Genomic DNA, 13,536 nt, shown 5'->3' with positions numbered 1-13,536 from the left:
TGCTGTTGCTCACAGGAGTGTGAGTTGGGATGTTGGCAGGAATCTTATTAAATGTTTTGGTTTGAACAAGTGATATGTGCAGTTGTTCACTGCTGAGAGCCACCTTCTTCCCTCCCTGCCCACAGGATGCTCAGGTGCCGCTTGTCTCCATTGACAGGCCCAGCCTTGAGAGAACAGGATGAAGCCCCTTCTTGTGTGGTTGGCCCAGGCCTGGAGGTTCCCGCCCACTGGGAGCAGCCAGCATCGGCACAAGAAGGGCGCGGACCTCTAGCACCTCCCACCCCCTTGCTGCAGCCTGGAGGCATCCAACAAGAAGAAGAAGAAGAGGAAGAGGAGGAGGAGGAGTTTGGATTTATATCCCCCCTTTCTCTCCTGCAGGAGACTCAAAGGGGCTGACAATCTCCTTGCCCTTCCCCCCTCACAACAAACACCTTGTGAGGTAGGCGGGGCTGAGAGAGCTTCGAGAAGCTGTGACTAGCCCAAGGTCACCCAGCTGGCGTGTGTGGGAGTGCCCAGGCTAATCTGAATTCCCCAGATAAGCCTCCACAGCTCAAGCAGCAGAGCTGGGAATCAAACCCGGTTCCTCCAGATTAGATACACGAGCTCTTAACCTCCTACACTACTGAAGTGACCACACAACCGGCACAGAAATGAACAAGTTAAGCCAGCTCAGGAGAGCTGTTGCGGGATAGTACAGTTTTAATGCCACAGTCTCCTCAGGAACATTGAAAAATGAAACACTACAGTAAGTGGTAACTGCCCCACCTTCTGAATCTTTACAACATTTTTATTCAATGCACCCCAGAAGCACCATTTAAAAGACCTTTCCTATTGCAGGATTAAAAGGAAGGGTTGTGGTTGACAGCCACTGTTAACCGATCTACGGTTAACCACCAGCAGAGTCCATCCCACTGGCTGATACAAACCCACCAGCAGAGGAGCTGGTCCCGTTACGAGACGTCCTGCCTGGCTCTGTCAGAGCCCAGCCCGGCAAGGCGCTCTGCGGCAGAATTTCAGCTCCTCAGCGAGTGAAGCGTGGAGTTCTCCCCCGAGTGGGATGCTCAGGGGGCCCCAGGAGCCAAGCTCTCCTTTGTGGGTCGCTTTGAACAGGCCGGGTCTAGAGGCAGGAGACCAGCTGTGTGATGAGGTAGATCAGCCTGCTCAGAGGGGAGAGGAGGAGCGCCTGCCCCTCAACAGGCGGAACCGGTCCCCCAGCGCTGGTCCTGGCCCCCCGTGGGCGGAGCTGCGGGCCCCGGCTCCCCGGGGGCGGAGGCGCAGCTGTGCTGCTGGAGGAGCTGCCTGCAGGAGAAGGCCTTGGGGCACCAGCTGCACCGGTAGGGCTTCCCTCCGGGCTGCGTCCGCATGTGTTTCTGGAGGTGGTGTTTCTGCATGAAGCCCTTCAGGCAGCCGGGGCACTGGTGCGGCCTCTCCCGGGTGTGGGTCCGCTGGTGCTTGAGCAGGTGGTGCCGGCGCATGAAGCTCTTGCCGCAGGCGGCACAGCGGAAGGGGCGCTCGCCCGTGTGGGTCCGGTAGTGGTCCGTCAGCTTGCTCTTGTCCACGAAGCTCTTGTCGCAAGCCGGGCACTTGTGGGGCCGGTCGCCCGTGTGGCTCATCTGGTGGCGCAGCAAGTGGTCGGAGCGGCCAAAGCGCCGGGGGCAAAACCCGCAGGCCAGCCGCTCCTGGCTGCCCAGCTCTGCCGCAGGCCTGCGGTGGCTGCTCTGGTGGATCAGCAGGTTGACCTGCAACCGGAAGCGCTGCTGGCACCATGGGCAAGCCCAGCCCTTCTCCTCCCCTGGGCCGTGAGGGACCTTCCCCTGCCCTTGCGGGGAACGGGGCCCGTGCGCAGGGGGGCTCTTGTTCCCCTGGGCCAAAGGCAAGCAGTGTCGTTGGGCTGGGTGGCTGACGTGGCTCCTCTGGTGGTTCAGGAGCCCGATTTGGAACCGGAAGTGCTTCCCGCAGTCAGGACACGCATAGAGCCTCACCTCTGCCGGCTTCTGCCGCTGCTCCTCCGTGCTGGGACTGAAACCTCTCAGCTCTCCCGTAGGGCTCCCTGGCCGCCCCTTGGAGCCAAGGGAAGTCTCACCGGCAGCAGCCGAGCCCCGGAAGTTGTTTTCTCCAGACATTCCTATTAGCATCCACGGCTCAAAGCTTCCTGGCTCTTTCTCTGGCTCTGTTTTGGTCGTAGGTTCCTTGTCCACTGGGAAAGCTACGGGGGGGAAGGGGACACTGAGAATCCGCCCGCCAGGTGGCTCACACTTCCTAAACCTTTTTTGGCCAGATGCCGAGCCCTGCTTAAGGAGCTATCAAAAGGATCCCTAACACAAGCTCCTGAGGTGAATCACTGCTGCCAAGAGCAGGCCTCAGACTCCTGCCCGAAAGTTGAGTGTCCCCCAGCTGAGACCTCCCACAGAGCCCCCACCCCACCCCTGAAAACCAGGGAAGCAACGCTGGCTCCCCCTTTGCAGTGACAAAACAGGAGGTCTGCAGGGCCACGTAGACCCTTGTGGTTTCTGAGAACTCCTCACAACATGCCAAAAGGTGGCCAGGAACTGGAGGGCATCTTCCTGTCCCCTCCCTCCCTCCCTCCCTCCCTCCCTCCCCCCCTCCCTCCCTCCCTCCCTCCCTCCCTCCCTCCCTCCCTCCCTCCCTTCCTCCCTCCCTCCCAGCCAGGCAGACATCTCTGTTGGCAGATCCAAGTTCTTTCTCGAGGAAGGGCTGCCAGCTTCCCCTAGACAGGGCCAGGTAGACTTACCTGCGTTCGGCTCCTCAAGGGTCAGTCTCTCGGCAGAGTCTCCCTCACCCCTGAAATGCATCTTATCCCAGGGCAGGAAGGGAGGGCTGGAAAGGCCACCATCTAAGAAGAAACAAGACAGGGGACCGTTATTTCCGAGGAGGGGAGTCGGCTACACGGCAGCCAGCCTGCGCTTCCGTGCCCTGGAGTCCACAAGCGAGCCTGCCCTGCTGGCAGGGAAAAGATGGTTAGTCTGAAGAAGGAAACCGCCCCAACCTCTCAGGCAGTGGTGGGATCCAAAAATTTTAGTAACAGGTTCCCAGGGTGGTGGGATTCAAACTGTGGCATAGCGCCAATGGGGCTGGGTGGGGCATGACAGGGGCGTGGCCAGGCATTCCGGGGGTGGGGCATTCCTGGGCGGGGCTGTGGCAAGGACGCAGCCGCTGCGCCGGTCCTTGGGCGGGAAACGAATGCACGCAGGCTCAGGCTGCCACGCACGCCGGTGCACCTCCTGCTAGACTGCTTCAAGTTCTGAGCGCTACTGCTGAGAGGAGGGGCGTAACTAAGGCAAAAATCCCGTGGCAAAAACACCCATTAGTAACCCCCTCTCGGCACACTCAAATAATTAGTAACCTACTCTCGGGAACCTGTGAGAACCTGCTGGATCCCACCTCTGCTCTCAGGCCGTGATGAGGAGAAAACATCAGTTCTCCCACAATTCTGCACTTTGACTTCTCAGAGAGAGACACGGAACTAATTTAAACGGTGGAATTTGTACCACGAGGGGAGCACCAAGCAACTAAAACAGACGGCAGCCACTGCTCCAAGCCAAGAACTTCCACCCCTTGTGTTTGAAACACACCTTCTTCATTCAGAGTGAGGGCCCATTGTAAAGAGTGAGGCAAAATGTGCAGTTTTCGCTTCCAAAGTTTAGGAAAACATCGGCCTTTTCTGTGGCAACACTTTGAATGACAAAGTAGCCACAGAAGAGGCAGAAGAGAGGTCAGCAAGGAGGACACCAAAGCCCCGTGGAAGACTCCTTCAGTCACTCCCAGGCTCCGGCGACCTGTTTCTAACTTTTGTTGCAGTGATGAGAACCAGAATACTTTTCTGTTTTACAAAGGGAAGCAAAGATCCCCCAGTTCTAACCCTGCACAGAGCCTTTTTTCAAGGTCAGCTTACAGGCAGCCTCCTAACAACAGCTCAGTGGGTGTCCAGTGAAGTCTCTCCGTTTGTTGCTCCGACTCACGCTTCTCCAGCACTCCACTAAAAGCAATTTTATGTGAAAGAAAATGCAGACACAAAGGCAGTGGATGAGCATTGGCAAAGAAGGAGGGAGTTCGGCACAACTGGGCCTTGGCGGCGGCGGCGGGAGGGGGGGGGGGGCGGGGGGGGGGGGGGGGGGGGGGGGGGGGGGGTGGGGGGGGGGGGGGGTGGGGGGGGGGGGGGGTGGGGGGGGGGGGGGGGGGGGGGGGGGGGGGGTGGGGGGGGGGGGGGGTGGGGGGGGGGGGGGGTGGGGGGGGGGGGGGGTGGGGGGGGGGGGGGGTGGGGGGGGGGGGGGGTGGGGGGGGGGGGGGGTGGGGGGGGGGGGGGGTGGGGGGGGGGGGGGGTGGGGGGGGGGGGGGGTGGGGGGGGGGGGGGGTGGGGGGGGGGGGGGGTGGGGGGGGGGGGGGGTGGGGGGGGGGGGGGGTGGGGGGGGGGGGGGGTGGGGGGGGGGGGGGGTGGGGGGGGGGGGGGGTGGGGGGGGGGGGGGGTGGGGGGGGGGGGGGGTGGGGGGGGGGGGGGGTGGGGGGGGGGGGGGGTGGGGGGGGGGGGGGGTGGGGGGGGGGGGGGGTGGGGGGGGGGGGGGGTGGGGGGGGGGGGGGGTGGGGGGGGGGGGGGGTGGGGGGGGGGGGGGGTGGGGGGGGGGGGGGGTGGGGGGGGGGGGGGGTGGGGGGGGGGGGGGGTGGGGGGGGGGGGGGGTGGGGGGGGGGGGGGGTGGGGGGGGGGGGGGGTGGGGGGGGGGGGGGGTGGGGGGGGGGGGGGGTGGGGGGGGGGGGGGGTGGGGGGGGGGGGGGGTGGGGGGGGGGGGGGGTGGGGGGGGGGGGGGGTGGGGGGGGGGGGGGGTGGGGGGGGGGGGGGGTGGGGGGGGGGGGGGGTGGGGGGGGGGGGGGGTGGGGGGGGGGGGGGGTGGGGGGGGGGGGGGGTGGGGGGGGGGGGGGGTGGGGGGGGGGGGGGGTGGGGGGGGGGGGGGGTGGGGGGGGGGGGGGGTGGGGGGGGGGGGGGGTGGGGGGGGGGGGGGGTGGGGGGGGGGGGGGGTGGGGGGGGGGGGGGGTGGGGGGGGGGGGGGGTGGGGGGGGGGGGGGGTGGGGGGGGGGGGGGGTGGGGGGGGGGGGGGGTGGGGGGGGGGGGGGGTGGGGGGGGGGGGGGGTGGGGGGGGGGGGGGGTGGGGGGGGGGGGGGGTGGGGGGGGGGGGGGGTGGGGGGGGGGGGGGGTGGGGGGGGGGGGGGGTGGGGGGGGGGGGGGGTGGGGGGGGGGGGGGGTGGGGGGGGGGGGGGGTGGGGGGGGGGGGGGGTGGGGGGGGGGGGGGGTGGGGGGGGGGGGGGGTGGGGGGGGGGGGGGGTGGGGGGGGGGGGGGGTGGGGGGGGGGGGGGGTGGGGGGGGGGGGGGGTGGGGGGGGGGGGGGGTGGGGGGGGGGGGGGGTGGGGGGGGGGGGGGGTGGGGGGGGGGGGGGGTGGGGGGGGGGGGGGGTGGGGGGGGGGGGGGGTGGGGGGGGGGGGGGGTGGGGGGGGGGGGGGGTGGGGGGGGGGGGGGGTGGGGGGGGGGGGGGGTGGGGGGGGGGGGGGGTGGGGGGGGGGGGGGGTGGGGGGGGGGGGGGGTGGGGGGGGGGGGGGGTGGGGGGGGGGGGGGGTGGGGGGGGGGGGGGGTGGGGGGGGGGGGGGGTGGGGGGGGGGGGGGGTGGGGGGGGGGGGGGGTGGGGGGGGGGGGGGGTGGGGGGGGGGGGGGGTGGGGGGGGGGGGGGGTGGGGGGGGGGGGGGGTGGGGGGGGGGGGGGGTGGGGGGGGGGGGGGGTGGGGGGGGGGGGGGGTGGGGGGGGGGGGGGGTGGGGGGGGGGGGGGGTGGGGGGGGGGGGGGGTGGGGGGGGGGGGGGGTGGGGGGGGGGGGGGGTGGGGGGGGGGGGGGGTGGGGGGGGGGGGGGGTGGGGGGGGGGGGGGGTGGGGGGGGGGGGGGGTGGGGGGGGGGGGGGGTGGGGGGGGGGGGGGGTGGGGGGGGGGGGGGGTGGGGGGGGGGGGGGGTGGGGGGGGGGGGGGGTGGGGGGGGGGGGGGGTGGGGGGGGGGGGGGGTGGGGGGGGGGGGGGGTGGGGGGGGGGGGGGGTGGGGGGGGGGGGGGGTGGGGGGGGGGGGGGGTGGGGGGGGGGGGGGGTGGGGGGGGGGGGGGGTGGGGGGGGGGGGGGGTGGGGGGGGGGGGGGGTGGGGGGGGGGGGGGGTGGGGGGGGGGGGGGGTGGGGGGGGGGGGGGGTGGGGGGGGGGGGGGGTGGGGGGGGGGGGGGGTGGGGGGGGGGGGGGGTGGGGGGGGGGGGGGGTGGGGGGGGGGGGGGGTGGGGGGGGGGGGGGGTGGGGGGGGGGGGGGGTGGGGGGGGGGGGGGGTGGGGGGGGGGGGGGGTGGGGGGGGGGGGGGGTGGGGGGGGGGGGGGGTGGGGGGGGGGGGGGGTGGGGGGGGGGGGGGGTGGGGGGGGGGGGGGGTGGGGGGGGGGGGGGGTGGGGGGGGGGGGGGGTGGGGGGGGGGGGGGGTGGGGGGGGGGGGGGGTGGGGGGGGGGGGGGGTGGGGGGGGGGGGGGGTGGGGGGGGGGGGGGGTGGGGGGGGGGGGGGGTGGGGGGGGGGGGGGGTGGGGGGGGGGGGGGGTGGGGGGGGGGGGGGGTGGGGGGGGGGGGGGGTGGGGGGGGGGGGGGGTGGGGGGGGGGGGGGGTGGGGGGGGGGGGGGGTGGGGGGGGGGGGGGGTGGGGGGGGGGGGGGGTGGGGGGGGGGGGGGGTGGGGGGGGGGGGGGGTGGGGGGGGGGGGGGGTGGGGGGGGGGGGGGGTGGGGGGGGGGGGGGGTGGGGGGGGGGGGGGGTGGGGGGGGGGGGGGGTGGGGGGGGGGGGGGGTGGGGGGGGGGGGGGGTGGGGGGGGGGGGGGGTGGGGGGGGGGGGGGGTGGGGGGGGGGGGGGGTGGGGGGGGGGGGGGGTGGGGGGGGGGGGGGGTGGGGGGGGGGGGGGGTGGGGGGGGGGGGGGGTGGGGGGGGGGGGGGGTGGGGGGGGGGGGGGGTGGGGGGGGGGGGGGGTGGGGGGGGGGGGGGGTGGGGGGGGGGGGGGGTGGGGGGGGGGGGGGGTGGGGGGGGGGGGGGGTGGGGGGGGGGGGGGGTGGGGGGGGGGGGGGGTGGGGGGGGGGGGGGGTGGGGGGGGGGGGGGGTGGGGGGGGGGGGGGGTGGGGGGGGGGGGGGGTGGGGGGGGGGGGGGGTGGGGGGGGGGGGGGGTGGGGGGGGGGGGGGGTGGGGGGGGGGGGGGGTGGGGGGGGGGGGGGGTGGGGGGGGGGGGGGGTGGGGGGGGGGGGGGGTGGGGGGGGGGGGGGGTGGGGGGGGGGGGGGGTGGGGGGGGGGGGGGGTGGGGGGGGGGGGGGGTGGGGGGGGGGGGGGGTGGGGGGGGGGGGGGGTGGGGGGGGGGGGGGGTGGGGGGGGGGGGGGGTGGGGGGGGGGGGGGGTGGGGGGGGGGGGGGGTGGGGGGGGGGGGGGGTGGGGGGGGGGGGGGGTGGGGGGGGGGGGGGGTGGGGGGGGGGGGGGGTGGGGGGGGGGGGGGGTGGGGGGGGGGGGGGGTGGGGGGGGGGGGGGGTGGGGGGGGGGGGGGGTGGGGGGGGGGGGGGGTGGGGGGGGGGGGGGGTGGGGGGGGGGGGGGGTGGGGGGGGGGGGGGGTGGGGGGGGGGGGGGGTGGGGGGGGGGGGGGGTGGGGGGGGGGGGGGGTGGGGGGGGGGGGGGGTGGGGGGGGGGGGGGGTGGGGGGGGGGGGGGGTGGGGGGGGGGGGGGGTGGGGGGGGGGGGGGGTGGGGGGGGGGGGGGGTGGGGGGGGGGGGGGGTGGGGGGGGGGGGGGGTGGGGGGGGGGGGGGGTGGGGGGGGGGGGGGGTGGGGGGGGGGGGGGGTGGGGGGGGGGGGGGGTGGGGGGGGGGGGGGGTGGGGGGGGGGGGGGGTGGGGGGGGGGGGGGGTGGGGGGGGGGGGGGGTGGGGGGGGGGGGGGGTGGGGGGGGGGGGGGGTGGGGGGGGGGGGGGGTGGGGGGGGGGGGGGGTGGGGGGGGGGGGGGGTGGGGGGGGGGGGGGGTGGGGGGGGGGGGGGGTGGGGGGGGGGGGGGGTGGGGGGGGGGGGGGGTGGGGGGGGGGGGGGGTGGGGGGGGGGGGGGGTGGGGGGGGGGGGGGGTGGGGGGGGGGGGGGGTGGGGGGGGGGGGGGGTGGGGGGGGGGGGGGGTGGGGGGGGGGGGGGGTGGGGGGGGGGGGGGGTGGGGGGGGGGGGGGGTGGGGGGGGGGGGGGGTGGGGGGGGGGGGGGGTGGGGGGGGGGGGGGGTGGGGGGGGGGGGGGGTGGGGGGGGGGGGGGGTGGGGGGGGGGGGGGGTGGGGGGGGGGGGGGGTGGGGGGGGGGGGGGGTGGGGGGGGGGGGGGGTGGGGGGGGGGGGGGGTGGGGGGGGGGGGGGGTGGGGGGGGGGGGGGGTGGGGGGGGGGGGGGGTGGGGGGGGGGGGGGGTGGGGGGGGGGGGGGGTGGGGGGGGGGGGGGGTGGGGGGGGGGGGGGGTGGGGGGGGGGGGGGGTGGGGGGGGGGGGGGGTGGGGGGGGGGGGGGGTGGGGGGGGGGGGGGGTGGGGGGGGGGGGGGGTGGGGGGGGGGGGGGGTGGGGGGGGGGGGGGGTGGGGGGGGGGGGGGGTGGGGGGGGGGGGGGGTGGGGGGGGGGGGGGGTGGGGGGGGGGGGGGGTGGGGGGGGGGGGGGGTGGGGGGGGGGGGGGGTGGGGGGGGGGGGGGGTGGGGGGGGGGGGGGGTGGGGGGGGGGGGGGGTGGGGGGGGGGGGGGGTGGGGGGGGGGGGGGGTGGGGGGGGGGGGGGGTGGGGGGGGGGGGGGGTGGGGGGGGGGGGGGGTGGGGGGGGGGGGGGGTGGGGGGGGGGGGGGGTGGGGGGGGGGGGGGGTGGGGGGGGGGGGGGGTGGGGGGGGGGGGGGGTGGGGGGGGGGGGGGGTGGGGGGGGGGGGGGGTGGGGGGGGGGGGGGGTGGGGGGGGGGGGGGGTGGGGGGGGGGGGGGGTGGGGGGGGGGGGGGGTGGGGGGGGGGGGGGGTGGGGGGGGGGGGGGGTGGGGGGGGGGGGGGGTGGGGGGGGGGGGGGGTGGGGGGGGGGGGGGGTGGGGGGGGGGGGGGGTGGGGGGGGGGGGGGGTGGGGGGGGGGGGGGGTGGGGGGGGGGGGGGGTGGGGGGGGGGGGGGGTGGGGGGGGGGGGGGGTGGGGGGGGGGGGGGGTGGGGGGGGGGGGGGGTGGGGGGGGGGGGGGGTGGGGGGGGGGGGGGGTGGGGGGGGGGGGGGGTGGGGGGGGGGGGGGGTGGGGGGGGGGGGGGGTGGGGGGGGGGGGGGGTGGGGGGGGGGGGGGGTGGGGGGGGGGGGGGGTGGGGGGGGGGGGGGGTGGGGGGGGGGGGGGGTGGGGGGGGGGGGGGGTGGGGGGGGGGGGGGGTGGGGGGGGGGGGGGGTGGGGGGGGGGGGGGGTGGGGGGGGGGGGGGGTGGGGGGGGGGGGGGGTGGGGGGGGGGGGGGGTGGGGGGGGGGGGGGGTGGGGGGGGGGGGGGGTGGGGGGGGGGGGGGGTGGGGGGGGGGGGGGGTGGGGGGGGGGGGGGGTGGGGGGGGGGGGGGGTGGGGGGGGGGGGGGGTGGGGGGGGGGGGGGGTGGGGGGGGGGGGGGGTGGGGGGGGGGGGGGGTGGGGGGGGGGGGGGGTGGGGGGGGGGGGGGGTGGGGGGGGGGGGGGGTGGGGGGGGGGGGGGGTGGGGGGGGGGGGGGGTGGGGGGGGGGGGGGGTGGGGGGGGGGGGGGGTGGGGGGGGGGGGGGGTGGGGGGGGGGGGGGGTGGGGGGGGGGGGGGGTGGGGGGGGGGGGGGGTGGGGGGGGGGGGGGGTGGGGGGGGGGGGGGGTGGGGGGGGGGGGGGGTGGGGGGGGGGGGGGGTGGGGGGGGGGGGGGGTGGGGGGGGGGGGGGGTGGGGGGGGGGGGGGGTGGGGGGGGGGGGGGGTGGGGGGGGGGGGGGGTGGGGGGGGGGGGGGGTGGGGGGGGGGGGGGGTGGGGGGGGGGGGGGGTGGGGGGGGGGGGGGGTGGGGGGGGGGGGGGGTGGGGGGGGGGGGGGGTGGGGGGGGGGGGGGGTGGGGGGGGGGGGGGGTGGGGGGGGGGGGGGGTGGGGGGGGGGGGGGGTGGGGGGGGGGGGGGGTGGGGGGGGGGGGGGGTGGGGGGGGGGGGGGGTGGGGGGGGGGGGGGGTGGGGGGGGGGGGGGGTGGGGGGGGGGGGGGGTGGGGGGGGGGGGGGGTGGGGGGGGGGGGGGGTGGGGGGGGGGGGGGGTGGGGGGGGGGGGGGGTGGGGGGGGGGGGGGGTGGGGGGGGGGGGGGGTGGGGGGGGGGGGGGGTGGGGGGGGGGGGGGGTGGGGGGGGGGGGGGGTGGGGGGGGGGGGGGGTGGGGGGGGGGGGGGGTGGGGGGGGGGGGGGGTGGGGGGGGGGGGGGGTGGGGGGGGGGGGGGGTGGGGGGGGGGGGGGGTGGGGGGGGGGGGGGGTGGGGGGGGGGGGGGGTGGGGGGGGGGGGGGGTGGGGGGGGGGGGGGGTGGGGGGGGGGGGGGGTGGGGGGGGGGGGGGGTGGGGGGGGGGGGGGGTGGGGGGGGGGGGGGGTGGGGGGGGGGGGGGGTGGGGGGGGGGGGGGGTGGGGGGGGGGGGGGGTGGGGGGGGGGGGGGGTGGGGGGGGGGGGGGGTGGGGGGGGGGGGGGGTGGGGGGGGGGGGGGGTGGGGGGGGGGGGGGGTGGGGGGGGGGGGGGGTGGGGGGGGGGGGGGGTGGGGGGGGGGGGGGGTGGGGGGGGGGGGGGGTGGGGGGGGGGGGGGGTGGGGGGGGGGGGGGGTGGGGGGGGGGGGGGGTGGGGGGGGGGGGGGGTGGGGGGGGGGGGGGGTGGGGGGGGGGGGGGGTGGGGGGGGGGGGGGGTGGGGGGGGGGGGGGGTGGGGGGGGGGGGGGGTGGGGGGGGGGGGGGGTGGGGGGGGGGGGGGGTGGGGGGGGGGGGGGGTGGGGGGGGGGGGGGGTGGGGGGGGGGGGGGGTGGGGGGGGGGGGGGGTGGGGGGGGGGGGGGGTGGGGGGGGGGGGGGGTGGGGGGGGGGGGGGGTGGGGGGGGGGGGGGGTGGGGGGGGGGGGGGGTGGGGGGGGGGGGGGGTGGGGGGGGGGGGGGGTGGGGGGGGGGGGGGGTGGGGGGGGGGGGGGGTGGGGGGGGGGGGGGGTGGGGGGGGGGGGGGGTGGGGGGGGGGGGGGGTGGGGGGGGGGGGGGGTGGGGGGGGGGGGGGGTGGGGGGGGGGGGGGGTGGGGGGGGGGGGGGGTGGGGGGGGGGGGGGGTGGGGGGGGGGGGGGGTGGGGGGGGGGGGGGGTGGGGGGGGGGGGGGGTGGGGGGGGGGGGGGGTGGGGGGGGGGGGGGGTGGGGGGGGGGGGGGGTGGGGGGGGGGGGGGGTGGGGGGGGGGGGGGGTGGGGGGGGGGGGGGGTGGGGGGGGGGGGGGGTGGGGGGGGGGGGGGGTGGGGGGGGGGGGGGGTGGGGGGGGGGGGGGGTGGGGGGGGGGGGGGGTGGGGGGGGGGGGGGGTGGGGGGGGGGGGGGGTGGGGGGGGGGGGGGGTGGGGGGGGGGGGGGGTGGGGGGGGGGGGGGGTGGGGGGGGGGGGGGGTGGGGGGGGGGGGGGGTGGGGGGGGGGGGGGGTGGGGGGGGGGGGGGGTGGGGGGGGGGGGGGGTGGGGGGGGGGGGGGGTGGGGGGGGGGGGGGGTGGGGGGGGGGGGGGGTGGGGGGGGGGGGGGGTGGGGGGGGGGGGGGGTGGGGGGGGGGGGGGGTGGGGGGGGGGGGGGGTGGGGGGGGGGGGGGGTGGGGGGGGGGGGGGGTGGGGGGGGGGGGGGGTGGGGGGGGGGGGGGGTGGGGGGGGGGGGGGGTGGGGGGGGGGGGGGGTGGGGGGGGGGGGGGGTGGGGGGGGGGGGGGGTGGGGGGGGGGGGGGGTGGGGGGGGGGGGGGGTGGGGGGGGGGGGGGGTGGGGGGGGGGGGGGGTGGGGGGGGGGGGGGGTGGGGGGGGGGGGGGGTGGGGGGGGGGGGGGGTGGGGGGGGGGGGGGGTGGGGGGGGGGGGGGGTGGGGGGGGGGGGGGGTGGGGGGGGGGGGGGGTGGGGGGGGGGGGGGGTGGGGGGGGGGGGGGGTGGGGGGGGGGGGGGGTGGGGGGGGGGGGGGGTGGGGGGGGGGGGGGGTGGGGGGGGGGGGGGGTGGGGGGGGGGGGGGGTGGGGGGGGGGGGGGGTGGGGGGGGGGGGGGGTGGGGGGGGGGGGGGGTGGGGGGGGGGGGGGGTGGGGGGGGGGGGGGGTGGGGGGGGGGGGGGGTGGGGGGGGGGGGGGGTGGGGGGGGGGGGGGGTGGGGGGGGGGGGGGGTGGGGGGGGGGGGGGGTGGGGGGGGGGGGGGGTGGGGGGGGGGGGGGGTGGGGGGGGGGGGGGGTGGGGGGGGGGGGGGGTGGGGGGGGGGGGGGGTGGGGGGGGGGGGGGGTGGGGGGGGGGGGGGGTGGGGGGGGGGGGGGGTGGGGGGGGGGGGGGGTGGGGGGGGGGGGGGGTGGGGGGGGGGGGGGGTGGGGGGGGGGGGGGGTGGGGGGGGGGGGGGGTGGGGGGGGGGGGGGGTGGGGGGGGGGGGGGGTGGGGGGGGGGGGGGGTGGGGGGGGGGGGGGGTGGGGGGGGGGGGGGGTGGGGGGGGGGGGGGGTGGGGGGGGGGGGGGGTGGGGGGGGGGGGGGGTGGGGGGGGGGGGGGGTGGGGGGGGGGGGGGGTGGGGGGGGGGGGGGGTGGGGGGGGGGGGGGGTGGGGGGGGGGGGGGGTGGGGGGGGGGGGGGGTGGGGGGGGGGGGGGGTGGGGGGGGGGGGGGGTGGGGGGGGGGGGGGGTGGGGGGGGGGGGGGGTGGGGGGGGGGGGGGGTGGGGGGGGGGGGGGGTGGGGGGGGGGGGGGGTGGGGGGGGGGGGGGGTGGGGGGGGGGGGGGGTGGGGGGGGGGGGGGGTGGGGGGGGGGGGGGGTGGGGGGGGGGGGGGGTGGGGGGGGGGGGGGGTGGGGGGGGGGGGGGGTGGGGGGGGGGGGGGGTGGGGGGGGGGGGGGGTGGGGGGGGGGGGGGGTGGGGGGGGGGGGGGGTGGGGGGGGGGGGGGGTGGGGGGGGGGGGGGGTGGGGGGGGGGGGGGGTGGGGGGGGGGGGGGGTGGGGGGGGGGGGGGGTGGGGGGGGGGGGGGGTGGGGGGGGGGGGGGGTGGGGGGGGGGGGGGGTGGGGGGGGGGGGGGGTGGGGGGGGGGGGGGGTGGGGGGGGGGGGGGGTGGGGGGGGGGGGGGGTGGGGGGGGGGGGGGGTGGGGGGGGGGGGGGGTGGGGGGGGGGGGGGGTGGGGGGGGGGGGGGGTGGGGGGGGGGGGGGGTGGGGGGGGGGGGGGGTGGGGGGGGGGGGGGGTGGGGGGGGGGGGGGGTGGGGGGGGGGGGGGGTGGGGGGGGGGGGGGGTGGGGGGGGGGGGGGGTGGGGGGGGGGGGGGGTGGGGGGGGGGGGGGGTGGGGGGGGGGGGGGGTGGGGGGGGGG

At 83.0% G+C, this 13,536-nt stretch overlaps 2 protein-coding genes across 3 annotated transcripts in view; both read right to left on the bottom strand.

Annotated features, from left to right (window-relative positions):
- Positions 1–13,536, bottom strand: part of LOC125441169 (gastrula zinc finger protein XlCGF57.1-like) — a 264,358-nt gene that overhangs the window by 153,117 nt on the left and 97,705 nt on the right. The window lies entirely within an intron of this gene.
- On the bottom strand, positions 682–3,128 carry LOC125441175 (zinc finger protein 572-like). 2 transcript variants are annotated; one of them, XM_048511553.1, is made up of 3 exons: positions 2,753–3,128; positions 1,983–2,206; positions 682–1,739 (listed from the first exon to the last, which is right to left on the bottom strand). In XM_048511553.1, the coding sequence occupies exons 1-3, from the start codon at positions 2,811–2,813 to the stop codon at positions 1,191–1,193; spliced, it is 834 nt and encodes a 277-aa protein (XP_048367510.1). In that variant the 5' UTR covers positions 2,814–3,128; the 3' UTR covers positions 682–1,190. The 2 variants fall into 2 exon arrangements, with proteins under 2 accessions (XP_048367510.1, XP_048367509.1); XM_048511552.1 differs by having other exon boundaries at positions 682–2,206.

This window comes from Sphaerodactylus townsendi, linkage group LG11 (genome assembly GCF_021028975.2).
Source record: "Sphaerodactylus townsendi isolate TG3544 linkage group LG11, MPM_Stown_v2.3, whole genome shotgun sequence".
Taxonomy (NCBI): Eukaryota; Metazoa; Chordata; class Lepidosauria; order Squamata; family Sphaerodactylidae; genus Sphaerodactylus; species Sphaerodactylus townsendi.
This window is presented reverse-complemented; position numbering and strand designations above follow the sequence as displayed.

Bases quoted from the DNA above. Each gene is read 5' to 3' on its own strand.
- LOC125441175 (XM_048511552.1), bottom strand. From the start codon at position 2,813: ATGCATTTCAGGGGTGAGGGAGACTCTGCCGAGAGACTGACCCTTGAG. The intron at 2,207-2,752 runs GTAAGTCTACCT...TCCCCCCCGTAG, and splicing joins CCTTGAGGAGCCGAACGCAG to CTTTCCCAGTGGACAAGGAA.